The sequence below is a fragment of the Stegostoma tigrinum genome, chromosome 20, assembly GCF_030684315.1.
Source record: "Stegostoma tigrinum isolate sSteTig4 chromosome 20, sSteTig4.hap1, whole genome shotgun sequence".
NCBI lineage: Eukaryota > Metazoa > Chordata > Chondrichthyes > Orectolobiformes > Stegostomatidae > Stegostoma > Stegostoma tigrinum.
In genome coordinates, this window is record NC_081373.1 from 36,446,907 (window position 1) to 36,468,401 (window position 21,495).

General features: G+C 40.3%; 1 protein-coding gene across 2 annotated transcripts in view; it reads left to right on the forward strand.

The window, feature by feature from the left end:
• Positions 1–21,495, forward strand: part of tcerg1l (transcription elongation regulator 1 like) — a 624,439-nt gene that overhangs the window by 394,818 nt on the left and 208,126 nt on the right. For both annotated transcript variants that reach the window (XM_059653101.1, XM_059653102.1), the window contains exons 7-8: positions 19,711–19,787; positions 21,062–21,150. In XM_059653101.1, coding sequence (XP_059509084.1) covers positions 19,711–19,787; positions 21,062–21,150 — 166 coding nt within the window. The remainder of the gene's footprint in view (positions 1–19,710; positions 19,788–21,061; positions 21,151–21,495) is intronic.

Below are 21,495 nucleotides of genomic sequence, written 5' to 3' on the forward strand. Positions count from 1 at the left end.
AAAGTCAAATGGTGAATGGTGGGGCCTTAAGGAGTGTAGTGGAAGATGGGGACCTTGGAGTTCAGGTGCACAGTTCTCTGAAAGTAGAGTCACAGGTAGACAAGGCAGTGAAAATGGCTTTTGGCACACTGACCTTCATCAGCTAGGGTACTGAGTGCCGAAGTTGGGAAATCAGGATGCAGTTGTGCATGACATTGGTGAGGCTGCACTTGGAGTATTGTGCTCAGTTTTGGTCACTTTGCTGTTGTTATACTAGAAAGAGTGCAGAAGAAATTTACAAGGATGTTGCCAGGACTCAAGGGGCTGAGTTATATGGAGAGGTTAGACAAGTTAGGACTTTTTTCTTTAGAGTGTAGGAGACTGAGGGGGGATCTTATAGTGTGTATAATATGATGTGAGGCATGGATAGGGTGAATGCACTTAGTCTTTTTCCCAGGGTTACGGAATTGAGGACTGGAGGGCATTGATTTAAGGTAAGAGGGGAAAGAATACATGGGAACATGAGAGGCAACTTTTTACACAGAGGGTAGTATGCATATGGAATGAGCTGCCAACGGAAGTGGCTGAGGCGGGTACATTAACAATATCTAAAAGGCGCTTAAACGAATACATGAATAAGAAAGGTTTAGATGAATATGGGCCAAGCATTGGGAAATGGCGTTAGCATGGATGGACATTCTGGTCAACATGGACCAGTTTGGATCAACAGGCCTGTCTCTGTGCTGTAGGACTCTATGACTGTACCCATCTGCTCACCATAACCCTTAAGATATTGTAGTATTATTCCCTTAAGAGATAAGGGAATAACATGGGAAATGGCATGAAGGTAGATGATCTAGAATGACAGAGCAGGATACAGGGGCTGAGTGGCTTTGTCCTGCTGCCACCTTCCTATGATCTTATGTACCAGTGTGGAAACAGATATGGGACATCTGAATCCCAGCTTTTTGTTGACATTAACCTTGTCAATATATATTTATATGGGCAACTTACTAAAATGAAGCTGTAGTTTCTGCAATTGATCATATAAGAGAAATGCACGGTCATGATTTGAAATGTATAGCGCAGATAAAAGCTCCATAGTACTTCATTGGCAACAAGGCAAACTTGATGTGGGTCATGAAACACCTCGCTGGAGAGATGGAACAGCAGAGGAGGACTAATGAGAGGGTCATTCCCATTAAGATCCTAGTTTTGGGGCTCAGTGTGTTATTGCTAAATGCCTGGCAGCAAATGCCAGTCACCCACTTCATTGCAGAATATACTGTGGGCATAGAAAGAATTGTTAAGAAATTATGAATGCTCAGTATGGCAAAGTAAAATGCTGGCTGGTGGAAGCATCAAGTATCTAAATCAAGTGAAACAATTATACCTTAGATATCTGCAGCTGAATTTTATGGCCTCCTCCTGGGGAAAATTTAAGTGAGGGGGACGTATAAAATATTAGGGATACTTAGTCCACCACATTGATGCCCACCCTGGAGCTGCACCCAGTAATACACTGTGTATGTCAGAAGAGTTTATTGGTTCAGTATGTGAAGGAGCCTATTCCTCACACTGAAATTCAATGTATGCATATCAAGATAAATAGTGAAGTATCAGGCCACTTTAAGGAATATCCAGTCATAGTCACACACATTCCTTTACTTTGATGTCGCTGTGAATGCGTTTGTTTTGAGTGGTGACCTCTGCCACCAGCATTTTTTGCAACATTCACTCTTCTGACAGACACTCTTCAAGATTTCAGTGGCTCTGTTATTCCAATTTTGGGAAGGATCACAGTTTCAGAAACATTACCCAAGGCACGTTCATGTTTTATTCAGTGTAAGGTGGAAAAACATGGGAATACTCCTTTGGATTGGCTTGAATTCATACTTGAAGACCCTACCGAGCACCCATGTACGTGACTGATAATATAGACTATACTGAGTGATCGCCTTCCTGATATATTGGACTTTGAGAGATTAAGGAAGACTGTCCTACCTTTCGAATTCAGCAGTCTGCCTGCCATATTTTAAATAAATCATGGAAGCCATATGGCCAAGACAATATGCTGCCCATGCCATGGTAGTGTTGGCCCGGGCAGGTATTGTACATATGGATTAGAAGCAAGTGTTGGTCGCTCAGCCTCTTGAAGCTACCTATCCCCACTGACCTTTTATTCCCTTGTTTAGAGAAACCCATCAGTTCTTCCTTAAAAATTTTCAGATTCTACTTCCACCCCCTTTTGCTAGAGAGCATTCCAATGACTCCATGACTTTCTGTGAGAAAAGATATCTCTGCATTCCTGCCTCGAATGGGCCATCCTTTATTTTGAAACAATGACTATCTAGTTCTTGATTTTCCCCCAAGAAGAAACATCTTCGAATGGGAATGGAAAGTATGTTTTTTGACGGTAAATTGGAAGCAGGTCAGGAAGGAAGGTTCAGTTGAAATCCCATGTATGTCAGGAGTACCCCCATAAAGATACACATCTCCTCACCACCCCACCCATCCTTTGCCACCTGCCCCCTAAAACCTGATCTATCTCCCCCCCACAACCCCATATTCACAATCCCAAAGGCTCTCGAAACCCTCCCCACATGAAAAGCCCACCATGTCCAGAAGCCATCATTCTTCTTCCAGTTTCTCCTTGGAGAGCTGGCATAATCCATTGCTGAGCTCTAACACTATCGAAACTGCAAGAGCTGCAGCTAACCAGATTGGCTGGCACCTCTCAGGGGTGGGACTACCTCCTGAGGGGTGAGAGTCCTTGGGCCAGTGGGTGAGCAAGATTCTTTCCTGTGTGTCAGCTGCAACTAGTCACTGCTTCCCCCCCACCCACCCCTCCCCACTAGTAAAATCCTGTCTGATATTAGGAAGAGATTCAGGAACTCAGTTTTTTAACTTACACTGGAAGCCTGTAATAATGATAAAATAAAAAGGCTATTCCATCACCAGGTTTTGCATTGTCATCTACTGGGACTACAACTGTGTGATAGTTGCAGTGTTTTGAACAAATTAAGAGAGCAGGTCATGTTTTCATTTTTATTGGGCTACAGTTTTGCAGTCTGCTGATTTTGTGTGTTTGAAACATGTGTTCATTCTGAAGCACATTATCACCTTCAATGTTGCCAGCTTCAAGTGCCAGGGCATGTATCATTACTTCAAGATTCATAGAATTTTCCATTCAAACAGTATTTGGAAAAGCCAGTAATTATGTCTAAGTGGTTTTTGCTCTCAAAGTCTTTAAGTATCTCCAGTGCTTTACTTTTCTTTTTGGCATTACATTTTGCACCCCTGTTAATACATTACCAATATGTCTAAAGACTGATATTAACATTAAACAGTCCCAAAATTGCTGAGACGGGAGTGAATAGTTATCCCATATTCATTTCAAGATTACAGGAGGTTTAAACTATATGAAATTACTTCACTTTCATGCAAAATCACATCTGAAGTATTCAAAACATAATCTGAACAAGATTATATTTGTTGTTATATTTCTGATGTAGTTTTACAAATTTGTACAAAACACATTTGGCAAACTAATCTAATTCGTCTATAATCACTGGATGAAAATGATTCAGTAGACGAGCACATTGACAGAATGTTTTTGGACACACCTACTCTTAATAATATGGAGATATTCTTTTTTTATTCATTCACTGGTAGTGGGCTCCATTCATTAGGGCCCTGGGCTTCACTGACTGGTCTGTATTTATTGTCTGTCCCTAGCTCCTCCTGAGAAGCTGATGAACTGCCTTCTTGAATGACTGCAGTCTATTTTGTATAGGTTCACCCAGAATGCTACTGCGGAGGAAGTTCCAGGATTTTGACTGAACAACAGTGAAATACAACAATACATTTCCAAGTCAATGTAGTGAATGATTTAAATGTTTCGTTTCAGACAGTGGTGTTCCAATTTATTTGCTGTCTTTGCCCTGGCTTCGTGGTTTTAGAAGATGCAGCCTACAGACTCTTGGGGAACATCAGCAGTGCATTTTTTAAAAAATTGATGGGTGTCATTGACTGGCCAACTTTTGTTGCCCATTCCTAGTTGCCCTTTAGAAGATTATAGTGAACTGGCTTTTTGAACCTCTGCAGTCCACATGCTGTACGTTGACCCAAAATAACCTCATGAAGGGAATTCCAGGTTTTTGTCCCTGCAACAGTGAAGGCACAGCGATATAATTCCAAGTCAAGATGGATAATGGCTTGGAGGAGAACTTCCAGGTGACGGTGTTCCCATGCATCTGCTGCCCTTGTGAATGAACGTTTTGAATGATTTGTTTTATTATTGCCACATGTATTCAGATACAGTAAAAAGTATTGTTTTGCATGCTAGCCAGACAAATAATTTCTTACATAAGTACATCAGTGTAATAAAACACAATTCAGAATTTTGTGTTACAGCTACAGAGAAGGTGCAGAGAAAGATTAGCTCTAATATTAGAGGTTCTTCATAAGTTTGACAACAGCAGGGAAGAAATCCTTAAATCTGTTGGTACATGTTTTCAAACTTTTGTATCTTCTGCCTGATGGAAGAGAGTTGAAGAGAGTGTGACCAGGGTGGGAGAGGCCTTAGATTATGCTGGCTGCTTTCCCAAGGTAATGGGAAGTACAGACAGAGTTAATGGAAGGAAGGCTAGTTTTTGTAAGGCATTGGGCCACATTCACAGCCCTCAGATAGAAGTGGTCATTTGGAAGTCGCTGCCTAAGGATCTTTTACAAATTTCTGCAGTGTATCATTTAGACAGTACACACTGCTCCTGCTGATCCTCAGTGGTGGAGAGAGTAGATGCTTGTGAATATCATGCCAATCAAGATGGCTGCTTTATCCTGGATAGTCTCAAGCTTCTTGAGTGTTGTTGGAGATGCAAGGCAGTGAGTACAAGGTCAGGTATTTTGTTCCCTTCTGTTGGTTCCCTCATTACCTGCCACAGAACCAGTCCAGCAGCTATGTTCTTTAGGACCCGACTACCTCGATCAGTTGTGGCCCTACTGCTAAGCCATTCTTGATCTTGAAATCCCCCACCCAGAGTACATTTTGTGCCCTTATCACTCTTTAAATGTTGTTCAACATGGACGTATATTGATTCATAGGCTGAGGGAGGATGGTATGTGGTAATCAGCAGGAGTTTTCCTTGCCCATTTTTAATCTGAAGCCAGAGACAGTTTATGGGGTCTGGAGTCAATGTTGACCACTCCCAGAGCAACTCATTCCTGATTGTACACCTCTGTGCTGTCACCTTTGCTGGATCTGCCCTGCTGGTTGCCCAGGATATATCCAGGAATGGTATTGGTGGTGTCTGGGACATTGTCTGTCAGGTTTGATTTCATGTGTATGACTGAGCTAGGTTATTGCTTGAAAAGTCTATGAGACAGTACTTCCAATTTTGACATAAGCCCCCAGATGTTGGTAAGGAGGATTTTGCAGAGTTGGCAAGGCTGAAGGCCAATATCTGATGCTGCAGACCTCAGAAGAGATCACAATGAATTATCTACTTGGTACTACTCACTCATGATTATTGAAAACACTTCAGGTTTGTCTTTTACACTGATGTTCTGGGCTCGGCTATCAGTGAGGATGGAGTTAGTTGCAGATTCCTCTCCTCCAAAGAATTGTTTAATTGTCAATCAGCATTCATGACTGGATGTGGCAGGACTGCAGAGCTTGGATCTGATCTGTTGCTGGTGAGATCGCTGTCTATCCCTGATAACCAAGTGTGAAGCTGGATGAACACAGCAGGCCAAGCAGCATCTCAGGTGCTCGCTGTCTATCCCTTGCTGATTATGCTAGTGACATGCAAATATCCCTGTGTTGTACTTACATCAAGTTGACACCCGATTTTTAGGTGTGCCTATTGCTGCTCCTGGAATGCTCTCCTGTACCCGCCATTGAGCCAAGGGTGATCCTCACAATAGTCTTGATGGTAATAGTAAAGTGAGGGATATGCCTCACAATGAGGTTACATTTCGTGTTTGAGTACAATACTGTTGTTGCTAGTGAACAATAGTGCTTCATGGATGCCCAGTCTTGAGGTGCCAGATCTGGCCCAGGTCTGTTCCATTTAGCATGGTGATAGTGCCACACAACATAATGGAAAATATCCTCCATATGATGAAGGAACTTTGTCAGTATGAGGACTTTATGGTGGCCCGATATTGTCATAGATAGATGCATGTGCGACAGCTGGATTGGTAAGGATAAAGTCAAAAGACATTTGTAAGTCCTTGTGTATGTATTGCAAAAAGCTAGTGTACAAGCAGGGTATAATGAAGGCAAATGTGTTACTGGTCTTTCTTTCAAAGGAAATGGTATATAAAAATAGAGAAGATTTGCTGAAAGTATACTAGGCACTAGGCAGACCACAGCTGGAATACTATGAACAGGTCTGCTCCTCTTACATGTGGAAAATTATGCTGGCATTGGAGTCAGTCCAGAAAAGGTTGACTAGTGGATTCCAGGTATGCAGGAGCTGCCTTATGACGAGGGGTCGAGTAGTTTGGGCCTGTACTCATTAAAGTACAGGAAAATGAGAGGCAACGTTATTTAAGCATACAAAATTATTAGAAAACTTGATAAATTAGATGTGAAAAAGTTGTTTCCCATGTGGGTGAGTCAAGAAAATCAGAGGACATAATTTTGGAGGAGTTACCCAAGTAAGACAGCAATGAAGAGAAATTTCTTCTCACATAGAGTAGTGAATTTGTGGAATTCTTTACTTTAGGGAGTTGTAGAGGCTGGATCATTAAGTATATTCAAGGCTGAGGTAGAGTCAAGGGTTTTGTTGAAATGGCGGGAAAGTGAAATTGAGCATTATCAGATCCATCATGATCTCTTTGAATGATGAAGCAGACTCAATGAGCTGAATGGCCTACTTATATTCCTATATCTTATGGTCTAAGTATATATATTTTTCTCCTCCTGATTGTTCCTCCATCACCAGTAGTGTCCTTTACAACTTGAATAGCTTGCTCAGCAGTGATGCTGCTGAACCACATTTGGTAATGAACATTGAAATTCCCACCCAGAGTACACTCTGTGCAGTCGCCATCTTCAGTGCTTCCTCTAAGTGGTATGCAATATAGAGTTATACTGGTTCACCAACCTAGTGATGGTAGTACATGATTATTGGCAGGTTTCCTCACCCACGTTTAGCCTAATGCCACAGACATCACAACATCCTGCTTCATTGTTAAGAACTCCCGGGTAATTTCCTCCCGACTCTATACTGATGTGCCACCACCTCTGCTGAATCTGCCCTGCTGATGGAGAGAGATGGTGTTTATTTGGGATATTGTCAATCAGGCATGATTCCACGAGTATGATTGTGTTGAACTGAAGCTTGACTAGACTGTGAACCAGCTCTCCTAATTTTAGTACTAGCCCCAGACATTAGTAAGGAAGACTTTTCAGGTTTAACAAGGCTGAGTTTACATTTTCATTTCTGGTGCCTTGGTCTATGCAGATGGTCCTTCCAGTTTCATTTCTTTTTTTAAAGAGTTTTTCATGGTTTGATACAACTGAGTTGCTTGCTAGACCATTTTAGAGGGCATTTAAATATCAACCACACTGTTGCGAATCTCGATTCACATGTATGCCAGACCAGATAAGGACAGGGGATTTCCTTCCCAAAAAGATATTTCTGAAACAGATGGGTTCTTTACGAGAATTAACAATGGTTTCATAGTCACTATTAGACTTGTAATTCCAAAGCTTGTTTTTGAATTCAAATTCCACTAGTTTCCTCCCATTTTGTCCCTGGGAATATGATATTGAAATTAGAAGTGATTTTAAAAAAAATAAATTTGTGTTGTCTTTCTCGTTCAGTATAAACCCAGAGAATAAAACTAATCACAAATCAGTTCAAAATTGATGTTTAAAGTTTTATTTATCCATCTAATAACAAAACTATCTCACTGTCCATTATTAATTTGCATATTTGACGGGAGTCAGTTATCTTAGGAGATTGGATGGCTTGTTTGCAATGCGAGTGATGCCAGCAGCATGGGTTGAATTCTCACACTGGCTGAGGTTACTGTGAGGAGTCTCCCTTTCAATCTCTCCCCTTGCCTCAGGCATGATGACTGCTAGGTTAAAACACCACTAGTCATCTCTGTCTAATGAGAGTAGCTCTGTGGTCACATAGGACTATGAGGACTTTGTTTCAGCATTTGTTCCAATTAAAATGAAACTCAATTATACATGGTGGATTTGGAATGAAATTGCCTTGATCAAAAGGATTGCTTTAACTCAGCATAAAGGAAATAAATTAGATGTTCAGGATGACTGAACATCCAAAAATATGGTCTAACACTAATGTGAGGCCCCCTCGCAATATTCAATCACCCTGAAACATTGCTGATGCTGAATGAATATGTAAAAATCAGTTCTTAAAAATCAAGATTGCTGCAGACCACCACCAAAATGATAAACCTGATGAAAATATCTAAATGCGTATGAGTAGAACTCCACGGTGATCTTCTCAAAAACTTGAAATCCCTATCAACTAGTGATGTGGGTTTTCCTCCATCAAGGTGTTTTACCTGATGTGACAATGTTTATGTTAATATCCTTCAGAAGAAACTAGGTGTAGAAATTGCTATATTGAAGAATCCAGCAGATATTTATTACAACTACTAACTATATGCAGACATTATATTCCTCAGCACGTAAATATCTGCGCTAACATTAAAGTGTTATGTTTCAACCGAATTTTTCCCGTTTGCCAGTGATGAGCAGTCAGTAGGGTAGACATGATGGTGTATGGCACTGTCTACTTCAATGTCACACCTTCAGCTTGTAGCAGCAACCTAATTAGCAGCCACACTGCATGTGCTTCAACCAAATAACCATGCCTGAAAGTGCAAGAAGTGTTGTCCATAGCGTTGCCAAGGGGGACTGTGATCAGTTAGGGGCCTGGTCCATCCGCAATCCTGAAAGGAAGTAAGGTGTCCTGAGTGAGTGAGTAAGATGCTCAGAGGGCATTAATAGTTCATAGGGCATTAATGATTAATAGTTCAGGGGAAATGACTTGAGTGAAATCCATTAGGAAAAATGCTGCATGCAATATTGAGAGTGATTGTCCGTGAGCTTTGATGGAAGGCGGGCGCAACAGCAGAGTTAGAGTGAATGGGAGGTAGCAAAGAGAAGATGGTGACATTTATGATTGTGGAGCACAGAAGATCATTAAATGACTCCAGACCAATTCGGCAGCATCTGAAACGGTGCTCAGTTGGGGATTAAATATGAGCCCATGGCAAGAAGGCCCCATAAGATCTTAGCAGCAATGAGCCCCTCCTTAGTGTAAGATTGCATGAAAGCAGCACCACGGAATGAGGGTTCAAGCCCATAGATCATCTTAGAATCCCTGCACCATGGAAATACTCCAAAGAACATTCCACAAACTCAACCACCCTCTCCCCTGTCCCTGTAATCCTGCATTTCCCATGACGAATTCATCTAACCTACAATGGCCAATTTAGCACGGCCAGTTCACGTAGCCTGCATATCTTTGGACTGTGGAAGGAAACTGGAGCACCCAGAGGAAACCCATGTAGACACAGAGAGAATGTGCAAACTCCAGGCAGACAGTCACCTGAGGCTGGAATTGAATTCAGTCCCTGGTGCTAACCACTGAGCCACCGTGCTGCCTTTAATGAGATAAGTAGCAGAAAATTGACACCCAGTCAATTTTTTTGGAAAATTCAGCCGATTGTTTTGCTTCATGATGAGTGACAAAGGGACTGCAAGTGGAAATTCTTCTTTAACTGTTTCTTCAAAAGGCCAACTATGGTGTTGTATGTGACTCAGTTTCTTACAACTGAGTCAAATCACTTTTTTTTAGCTGGTGCTGGGAGTTTAACACTTCCCTCAACAGACAGGTTTTACTGTATTCGCTCCCTGCAAAAATGGACACTTCTGAGTGTGCAGCTCTCCTCCAGAGCTGCACTTAAGTGTCAGCCAAGTAAAAAAAAAGGTCATATTCTGGAATCAGGCTTGTGTCCACAATATCACCCAATGTCAAGGAATTAAAATTACATTTTGCTACAAATCACAAATTAGTACAAGAAATGTTTCCTAACTCTTCCTTCTATTGTCAGCAATTAATTAAAGTCATCTTTGCCTTACTTTATGTTTCAGAATACAAGCTATCAGTAATTATTAAGCAACAAACTGATTACTAATGAATAGAAACTAGTTAAAATCATTCACTACAAATAAATACGAGAAAGAATAGAAGAGCTGCCTCAGATGATTAGTGATGTGAAACTGTGTACAAAATTGGAATTTACTTAGAGAAAAATATCTACCTTGAAACTGCATAGGAAAAGTAATCTTCATTAATCCTTATCAGACCCTTTTGAAGCAGAATGCATTGGGTTATAAAGATATATTACATACATGTTAAATGAGCTGTGTGGTTATCTGCTTATTGCAGTAGAAGATAAAGTTTTTAACTACCAAAAGCAAATATTTGTCATAAATATGTTTTGTATGCACTGTAAATAGCAGGTCTTGAACTTCTGGGAAACAATTCTCGAATGTCTTCAAAATTTAGTGCTCTGGAGGAGAGCTGCACACTCAGAAGTGTCCATTTTTGCAGGGAGTGAATACAGTAAAACCTGCCTGTTGAAGGAAGTGTTAAACTCCCAGCACCAGCTAAAAAAAGTGATTTGTCTCATTTGTACCACAACAGTACATTATTATGCACACCAAATTAGAGCTCTTGCAAGTCCTGTTCTGAATGTTATCATGGGTTATGGTCAGGGGGCGGAAAGGGAACCAGCAGGCAGTGCAGGGATCCCCTGTGGCCATTCCCCTCAACAATAAGTATACCGTTTTGGATACTGTTGGGGGGGACGACTTACCAGGGGAAAGCAGTGGGGCACAGGTCTCTGGCACAGAGTCTGTCCCTGCTGCTCAGAAGGGAAGGGGGAAGAGGAGCAGAGCATTAATCATTGGAGACTCCATAGTTAGGGGGACAGATAGGAGGTTCTGTGGGGACGAGAGAGACTCACGGTTGGTGTGTTGCCTCCCAGGTACCAGGGTGCGTGATGTCTCTGATCATGTTTTTGGGATCTTTAAGGGGGAGGGGGAGCAGCCCCAAGTCGTGGTCCACATTGGCACTAACGACAAAGGTAGGAAGACAGATGGGGATTTAAGGCAGAAATTCAGGGAGCTAGGATGGAAGCTGAGAGCTAGGACGAACAGAGTTGTTGTCTCTGGTTTGTTGCCCGTGCCACGTGCTAGTGAGGTGAGGAATAGGGAGAGAGAGGAGTTGAACACGTGGCTACAGGGATGTGCAGGAGGGAGGGTTTTGGATTCTTGGATAATTGGGACTCTTTCTGGGGTAGGTGGGACCTCTACAAGCAAGATGGTCTTCACCTGAACCAGAGGGGTACCGATATCCTTGGGGGGAAATTTGCTCAGGCTATTTGGGTGGGTTTAAACTAATTCAGCAGGGGGATGGGCACCAAAATTGTAGTTCGACGATAGAAAAGATTGAGAGTAGGGTGCTCCGAAATGACATTTCAGGGAAGCAAGATGGCACCATCAAGCAAGAAATTGGTTTGAAGTGTGTCTACTTCAATGCCAGGAGTGTCCGGAATAAGGTGGGTGAACTTGCAGCATGGGTTAGTACCTGGGACTTGGATGTTGTGGCCATTTCAGAGACATGGATAAAGCAGGGACATGAATGGTTGTTGCAGGTTCCAGGATTTAGATGTTTCAGTAAGAACAGAGAAGATGGTAAAAGGAGGTGTGGCATTGATGGTCAAGGACAGTATTACAGTTGCAGAAAGAATGTTTGGGGATTCGTCAACTCAGGTAGTGTGTGCTGAGGTTAGAAACAGGAAAGGAGAGGTCACCCTGTTGGGAGTTTTCTATAGGGCTCCAAATAGTTCCAGAGATGTAGAGGAAAGGATAGCAAAGATGATTCTCGATAGGAGTGAGAGAGACAGGGTAGTTGTCATGGGGGACTTCAACTTTCCAAATATTGACTGGAAACACTACAGTTCAAGTACTATAGATGTGTCAGTTTTTGTCCAGTGTGTGCAGGAGGGCTTCCTGACACAGTATGTAGATAGGCCAACAAGGGGCCAAGCCACATTAGATTTGGTATTGGGTAATGAGCCTGGCCAGGTGTTAGATTTGGAAGTAGGTGAGCACTTTGGTGATAGCGATCACAATTCTGTTATGTTTACTTTAATGATGGAAAGGGATAGGTGTATACGACTGGGCAAGAGTTATAGCTGGGGGAAAGGCAATTACAATGAAATTAGGCAAGATTTAGGGAGCATAGGATGGGGAAGGAAACTGCAGGGGATGGGCACAGTAGAAATGTGGAGCTTATTCAAGGAAAAGCTCCTGTGTGTCCTAGATAAGTACGTACCTGTCAGGCAGGGAGGAAGCTGTAGAGTGCGGGAGCCATGGTTCACGAAGGAGGTGGAATCTCTGGTCAAGAGGAAGAAGAAGGCTTATGTTAGGATGAGATGTGAAGGCTCAGTTAGGGCACTTGAGGGCTACGAGGTAGCCAGGAAAGACCTAAAGAGAGAGCTCAGAAGAGCCAGGAGGAGACATGAGAAGTTGTTGGCAGATAGGATCAGGGTAAACCCTAAGGCTTTCTATAGGTATTTAAGGAATAAAAGAATGACAAAAGTAAGATTAGGCCCAATCAAGGATAGTAGTGATAAGTTGTGTGTGGAGTCAGATGAGATAGGGGAAGCGCTAAATGAATATTTTTCAACAGTATTCACTCTAGAAAATGACAATGTTGTCGAGGAGAATACTGAGGCTACTAGACTAGGTGGGATTGAGGTTCACAAGGAAGAGGTATTAGAAATCCTTTTCAGGGTGAAGATAGGTAAGCCCCCTGGGCCAGATGGGATTATCCTCAGATCCTCTGGGAAGCCAGGGAGGAGATTGCCGAGACTTTGGCATTGATCTTTAACTCGTCATTGTCTACAGGAATAGTGCCAGATGACTGGAGGATAGCAAATGTGGTTCCCCTGTTCAAGAAGGGGAGTAGAGACAACCCTGGTAATTATAGACCAGTGAGCCTTACTTCAGTTGTTGGTAAAGTGTTGGAAAAGGTTATAAGGGATAGGATTTATAATCATCTAGAAAAGAATAAATTGATTAGGGATATTCAGCACGGTTTTGTGAAGGGAAGGCCGTGCCTCACAAACCTTACTGAGTTCTTTGAGAAGGTGACCAAACAAGTAGATGAGAGTCAACCGGTTGGTGTAGTGTATATGGATTTCAGCAAGGCGTTCGATAAGATTCCCCACAATAGGCTATTGTACAAAATCCGGAGGAATGGAATTGTGGGAGATATAGCAGTTTGGATCAGAAATTGGCTTGCTGAAAGAAGACAGAGGGTGGTAGTTGATGGGAAATGTTCATCCTGGAGACCAGTTACTAGTGGTGTACCGCAAGGGTGGGTGTTGGGTCCACTGCTGTTTGTCATTTTTATAAATGACCTGGATGAGGGCGTAGAAGGATGGGTTAGTAAATTTGCAGATGACACTAAGGTCGGTGGAGTTGTGGATAGTGACGAAGGATGCTGTAGGTTGCAGAGAGACATAGATAAACTGCAGAGCTGGGCTGAGAGGTGGCAAATGGAGTTTAATGCAGACAAGTGTGAGGTGATGCACTTTGGTAGGAGTAACCAGAAGGCAAAGTACAGGGCTAATGGTAAGATTCTTAGTAGTGTAGGTGAGCAGAGAGATCTCGGTGTCCATGTACACAGATCCTTGAAAGTTGCCACCCTGGTTGACAGGGCTGTTAAGAAGGCATACAGTGTTTTAACTTTTATTAATAGAGGGATCGAGTTCTGGAACCAAGAGGTTATGGTGAAGCTGTACAAAACTCTGGTGCGGCCGCACTTGGAGAATTGTGTACAGTTCTGGTTACCGCATTATAAGAAGGATGTGGAAGCTTTGGAAAGGGTGCAGAGGAGATTTACTAGGATGTTGCCTAGTATGGAGGGAAGGTCTTAAGATGAAAGGCTGAGGGACTTGAGTCTGTTTTCATTAGGGAGAAGGTTGATAGGTGACTTAATTGAAACATATAAAATAATCAGAGGATTAGATAGGGTGGATAGGGAGAACCTTTTTCCTAGGATGGTGATGGTGAGCACGAGGGGGCATAGCTTTAAATTGAGGGGTGAAAGATATAGGACAGATGTCAGAGGTAGTTTCTTTACTCAGAGAGTAGTAAGGGAATGGAACGCTTTGCCTGCAATAGCAGTAGATTCGCCAACTTTAGGTACATTTAAGTCGTCATTGGACAAGCAAATGGATGTACATGGAATAGTGTAGGTTAGATGGGCTTGAGATCGGTATGACAGGTCAGCACAACATCGAGTGCTGAAGGGCCTGTACTGTGTTGGAATGTTCTATGTTCTCTGTTTGCTTTTCACTAAATTGGAGTGTAAATTGTGGAAAAATTCAGTAAAGAAACTATATTTGAGGTATCTAGTGACCTCACTCACAAGTGTCAGCTTAATTCTAGTTTAATTACATTAGCAGCATAGAAATGTAATAAATTGAAGCAGGAGCAGGGCATCTGACCATGGAGCTCATTCTATCATTCAACATGATCATGGCTGACAATTTAACTCACTTCTACACCTTGTTACCTTTAGTTTCTAAAAATCTTTCTTAAATATATTTTGTGGGTTGGCCTCAACATCCTATTTCGTAGTGAATTCCACAGGTTCACCATCCTCTGAGTGGAGAACGTTTTCCTCATCTTGGTCTGAAATGGACTACCCCATATCCTGAGTCCTTTCTAACAACTCCCCTTCCCTCAGGCCAAGTAGGGAAAACAACACCCCTACATTTAGTCTGCAGAACTTTGTGCATTTCAAAGAGATAACTCCTCACTCTTCTAACTTCCAGTTCATGGAAGCCTAGTCAACCAAATCCATCTTCGTATGATAGACCTGCCTCCACAGGAATCAGTCTGGTTAACCTTCTCTGCATTCTCCCTATGACAAGTATCTCTTCTCTTATGTTAGGAGACCAAACTGCACACAATTCTTCAGGTGAGCTCTCAAAAAGACATTGTACAGCTGTAGTAAAAACATCCTTGCTCCTGAACTCAACCCTTCTTGCAGTGAAGTACATTTGCTTTTCTTTCTCCTTACTTCACCTGCATGCTTGCTTTCAGTGACTGATATACAAGGTCATCCAGGTCCCTGTACACATCAACCTTTGCAAATTCTGAGGAAAGGTCACTGGACCCGAAACGTTAACTCTGTTTTTTGTCCTTCATAGATGTTGCCAGACCTGCTGAGCTTTTCCAGCAGCTTTGGTTTTATTTCCAAGTCTATCACCATTTAAATAATAATCTACCATGCTGTTTTCTCTACTGATGTGAATAGCTTCACATGTATTTAGGTTATCAGCTATGCATTAGCCTACTCACTCAACTTGTCTAAATCAACTTGAAACCTCTTTACCTACTCCTCACCACTCACTAAAATCATCAGCAAACTTGGAAATGTTGCATTTGATTTCCTCATCTAAGCTGTTGATATATATTTTGAATAGCTGGATCTCACTTAAAATGAATTTATCCAGACTGTTGCAGCCAACTCACTCCTCATACCCTCATAATTTCCTTTGTTCATATTTAGCACCCTATTTTACGATTACATTTCTTCAGTTTTACCCCAAAGAATAAATCTATCATGTTAAAGTGCCTCTGACAAAAATTATTTTTCCTACAGTGTGAAAACAGGCCATTCAGCCCATCGAGTTCACACTGACCCTCCAAAGAGCATTCCACCCAGACCTAGCACCCGACTCTATCTCTGTTACCCTGCATTTCCCATGATTAAGCCCCCTAGCCTGCACATCCCTGCACACTAGAGGCAATTTAGCATGGCCAATTCACCTAACCTGCACATGTTTGGATAATGGGAAGAAACCAGAGCACTCTCAGGAGACCCATGCAGACACAGAGAGAATGTGGAAACTGCACATGAACAATCACCCGAAATCCGCATCTCTGTCGCTGTGAGACAGCAGTGCTAACCACTGAGCCATTCTGCCATCTTATATTTAATTTAATAGTCATTTAATTAATCTCTTCTCATTGCATGAAACCAAATCTAGGATAGGCTGTTCCCTTGTGGCTCCTCAATGTATTAATCTAAAACAAAACTTCTGCATACTCCACCGATTAATTCACCATTGCATTATTCTAATGTAATTCGGCCAGTCTATATGTCGATTAAAGTCACCCACGATTACTGTAGCATCCTTGTTGCACGCATCTCTAATTTCCTATTCAAAGCCATCCTCTAACTTGTGATCAGAGATAATGGGAACTGCAGATGCTGGAGAATCCAAGATATCAAAGTGTGAAGCTGGATGAACACAGCAGGCCAAGCAGCATCTCGGGGGCACAAAAGCTGATGTTTCGGGCCTAGACCCTTCATGAGCTGATGAAGGGCCTAGGCCCGAAACGTCAGCTTTTGTGCTCCTGAGATGCTGCTTGGCCTGCTGTGTTCATCCAGCTTCACACTTTGTTATCTTCCATCCTTTAACTTGCCTGTGTTTAGTGCCTTGCAGCCTGCTCACAGTATGTGTTCTTACATTTGTTGCTTCTTAGATCCACACAGATTGATTTCACATTAACATTTTCTGAGCCAATTACTTGTCTCATCTTTGCACTGATTTTTTATTTCACTGAAACTTCCATCCATTTCCTTTACATTTTTATTAATTTATTTCTAAAGTTTGAAGTTTCCAGTCTTGGCTCCCTACGAGCACGTCTCCCTGATCACAATCAAATCAAACAACCATTTACAATCATTTGAACTGTTGATTCATTTGATTCATTTCACTTGAAGTGCCGAGTGGCCGACTGCTGCTCGTGTTATTTGTTCCTACTTTTTATCTACTTCGTTGTGAGTGTGTCGTGTGTTCAGATACATAACCTTTAGTTCTTTTTTAGCCTTCATGCCATTTTTTTGTACTTCAGCCCTTTTTGCTACCAACCCTTGTTTCCTTTGCATTCCACTTATGCTTTTTACTTTGCTATCTTTCGTGTGCATCTATTTTTCCCTTATGTTGTCTCCCTGCTGAGGTATCCTGCCACTCTAGTTTAGCATAGAAGACATAAATGAGGACTGATCCAAAACTAAAATGAGTTATAGTAGGCGAGTGACAGTCCTGTCATCCTCCTGTGAATGTGATTAAAAACAAAATACAGCCCTAGCCCTTGGAACAGGTGAATATTTCATGGAGTTCAGTCAGGCAATTAGGAAGAATTTCCTTTGTTAATATAATCTTAATGTGTATTACCCTCTCAATTCAGGTTGCAAAATTTATATTTTTTTGACTTTCCTGATCAATAATTTTGGCTAAACTTGTGACCTAGCCACATAGCAGTGAAATTGCACATCATTATACAATCCAAGTTACAACCAAAACTGGAAATTAAGACTACTTCAGTCTTCTGTTCATACAGCTTTGTGACCATATGCTTGATGACTCATAACATAAAATGTATGTTGTGCTGATTGATATCAGAAAAATACATTTAACTGTGTAGCCCTGACTGGTATTGAATAGAGACAAACTCTATGAATAATTATAAATATTTGCATTATTTTTGGAAGAAGCTTGAGTAATATAAATTCATCAATAAAAATATAAGGTGTATGGCAGATGCAGAATTTCTTTCTAAAACAAATGGGATTTCTAATTTCTGCTATTACTTTTTAAAAACAGAAATAATGTTAAACTTGATAAATTAGCAAGAAGAGGAACTAAATTATTGTCATTTGGTTTTCAATTATCGTGCTATTCATTTTGTTTACTTGCATTTTGATTGTTTGATGACTATAATAAATGCTTTCTGAACATCTTGACTGTGCACGAAGGTTGCGTTAAACAAAAAAAAGCAAAACTAAATCTCTTCCTGGCAGTCTATTGTTAGTGTCAGAAAACATGACATGTTGCAATTGTTGCCAATTTTCTTGTTTCTTTTGTGTGACTACAATTTTATCAGAAAGAGAGTTTTCTTTGTAAAAGTTAGAATTACTGTTATTGTCGTTGATATGACAGGTGAACATTACTGAATGAACTGCTAATATTGGACTTTTTAAAAAGTGGTCACTATATAGAAAAGGATATCTTTCAAAATGTTTAAACCAAAAGCCAGCTGCAGTTGTGCAATCTACATAATCTATAACATGAAACTGAAGATAAATCTCACTTAATATTTAAATGGATCTTTAAAAAAATCTATTACCCTTCACTGAAATAGCATAGTTTATCTTTGAAAATGACACTGATAAAAGACTGTATGCATTTTCTCACTACTCATGTAAGCAATATTCTAATCAGCGACTGTTTATCTCTGTTGAATGAACCTAGATTTATGTTGACTTAGATTTTACTTTGAAATAGTGTGTAAAAATTTAGACAATCCCAAATTAAAGATGTAGTGAATACAAAAGAAGTCTAAGGTATAAAATGTAAAATTACTGCTCATTATTCTTAAGTAATACATTATTCTGATGAATTTGTGTCTCTCAACATACAATGCACAAACACTCAAGGTGCTGTAACTGAAATTCCAGTCTCTGCAAGTTTAGTGAAAGTGTTTATCTTTTAAGAAAATTAACAGTGGAAACTGAGTACTTCCTATTACGTATAAAATACAGCAGGGTAAGAGTTTGAAGTAACATTTTTGCCCATCTTCTTTTCGTATGACCCACTTAATACGTCCATTACCAAAACTTCACTGGGATTGTGATTTGATGGGTGGTTTGTGCTGAATCTTATGTAATTATGACCTGTGCATAAACAATATCTGGATTGAGATTAACCAAGTCAATTTAATGTAAGAATATTCTGCTAACAGTATCAAACAACCTTTAATTGTGTTCATCTAGGTATCTTCATAAATATGTCCCATGTGCTGCCCATTCATAGATTTTCAGTAATTTAGAAATGAACACGAAGTGACCTGCTGCTTGTATAGAATCCCTACAGTATGGAAACAGACCCTTCAGCCCGACAAGTCCACACTGACCCATCCCCCTATAACCTACCTAATCTACACATCCTTGAATACTATGGGCAAGTTAGCCTGGCCAATCCACCTAGCCTGCACATTTTTGAACTGTGGGAGGTAACCAAAGCACCCGGAGGAAACCCACACAGACACAGGGAGAAGGTGCAAACTACACACAGACATTTGCCCAAGGCTGAAATTGAACCTGGGTCCTTGGTGCTGAGAGGTAGCAGGGCTAACCACTGTGCCACCATGTCACACGGTAGCTTCTCTATGTGAATGTTTTTGTTTCCAAATAATATTGTAAAATATGTTCCCTATTAAAATCACAGAAGTATGATTTTATACCATCAATGTTTCAGTAATTAACAGTAAGATGTAACATTTTCAACAGGATCCAATAGGATCATACAAATTAAAACATAATCGAAGAACATGGTATATTTTTAAAGACTATTTAACTCAGATTTGAGCTGTAGTGAAAAACAGAAGAGATAATAGAAACAATCTAAGTTACATCAAAGAATTAATAAATGTGACTTAAATAAATGTGAACCCTAGACTTCTGCAATGATACTTCATATAAAATGGTTATTTTACTGCATGTTAAGCTGTGAAGAACATTTTTGTAACAGTTATAGATTTTGGCTTCTAAACATGAATCTATTTATTTCCATGAATAGGCAAAGAAAAAGAACCTTATGAACAATCCTGTACTAAATCAGAAGGGAAGACTGAATCAGATGAGAATGGAGAAGAGGTTTGCTTTCAATTATATTTTTGATATACACTTAAATTAAATAACGTTCAATATTTGAAACAAGTTAAACTGTTGCATTTTGTTTTTTATGGGAAGAAAAGCATACAGCATCTGTCATGATTTTCAAACATCTACAGTGTTTTATGGCCAACAAAATACAATTGAAATGTAGGCAATGTTATAACATAGGTAACACACAAAACCAATTTGTATATTGCAGTACTCTTCAAATGGTGCACTGCAGGTTCTGTGTTTAATGTTGCTACAATGATTCATTTGTAATAATGTTATAAATTTTCCTGGAAGTATCATGTGCCTGTCCTTCAATTACCCTTCTGTAGATAGGAGTGATGAAAATATCACCATAATGAAGATACTCACATCTGAACACCAATAGGGGCTAAATGGGACTGACTGAATTAACCTGGAGAAAAAAAATGTTCTCAACTACTGTCTGCATTAATTTTCATGAGATGGTGATCTGCTTAAAACATTCATGTTAGTTTAGTGCCAGTGGGGAGGAGATTGAGATGGTAGGGAAGGCAATGAGATGTAGACACTAGCAGAGAATAACTGCACTTTGTTCCCTTTGAAGCGGATGCTACCCACTGCTAAATATCTTTACAATTAATTGCTTCTGTCTTGAACTCTAGTACGCCATGTTTTTAATAAGTGTTCTGCTCTATTATACATCTCACAGTATGAGAAGACCAGCACTTAACTGATTCATTTGAATAGCATTCAGGGGTTCAGATGAAGAGTTGATGTTGGTCCTGAGTTCAGTTTTCATCTGTTTCACTTAATATTTATCTAGCTAATAACACTGTGTTTCTGCCTTTCACACATTAAAGAAGTGACTTTACAATGACAATGTAAAAACATTTAAATTAATTCAACCATTTCTGCAGGTGGAAGATAACAATATCTTGTCTTTAAAAAGATAGCACAACACAAAATTGTTACAGATTGGTCTGTTGGTGTCAATTCAGAATATGCAAATGAAATAAAAGTGCTGACATTACAGCAGTTTTTCTTAAATTAAAGGTTTCACTCTCAAACTCAAATCCTGTTCTCCCGCATCAAATAACATTGTTTTCTTTCAATCTACAAGTAACAATTATTATTTCAGTTCATGATAGTCCATTGTTCATTCCATCACCTTGAACCAACTTCACAGCACAACTATGATATTATAAAATGCAAATTGTTATTGTTGATGTCAGAGTTTTGGGAGAAAATAAAGCTCAGTTGTAGTTCTATTTTTCAAAATTTAGAAAACATCAAAGAAAGCAGCTGGTGAGGAAGGAAAGGTACGTCACCAGGCCAAGCCAGTGGCATCGACTCCTGTTCCAGGTTCCCCTTGGTAGGTCCATATGTAACCAAATTTTGATGTCCAGTAATACCAGTTACCAATTCCCTTGAAATGTTGAAATGAATTCCAACCTTAACCACATTTGTGTCAAAATTGCCAGTTTGTTTCCTTTGTAGCAAATGAATACATGTTCAAATTGTTTTATTTTTGAGTCAGTTACAGACATGCCAAAGTTTCTAAGCTTCTTTGCTCAACATTTGGCAAATATTTATAGAGCATATGATACTAATGTTTATTAATATTTATAATACAGTGGGATCGATATAAAGTGATTTAACTTTGGCCACGAGGGAGGTCGGGGCAAAAGAAATGATGTGTTTTTGCATTCACTGTTAA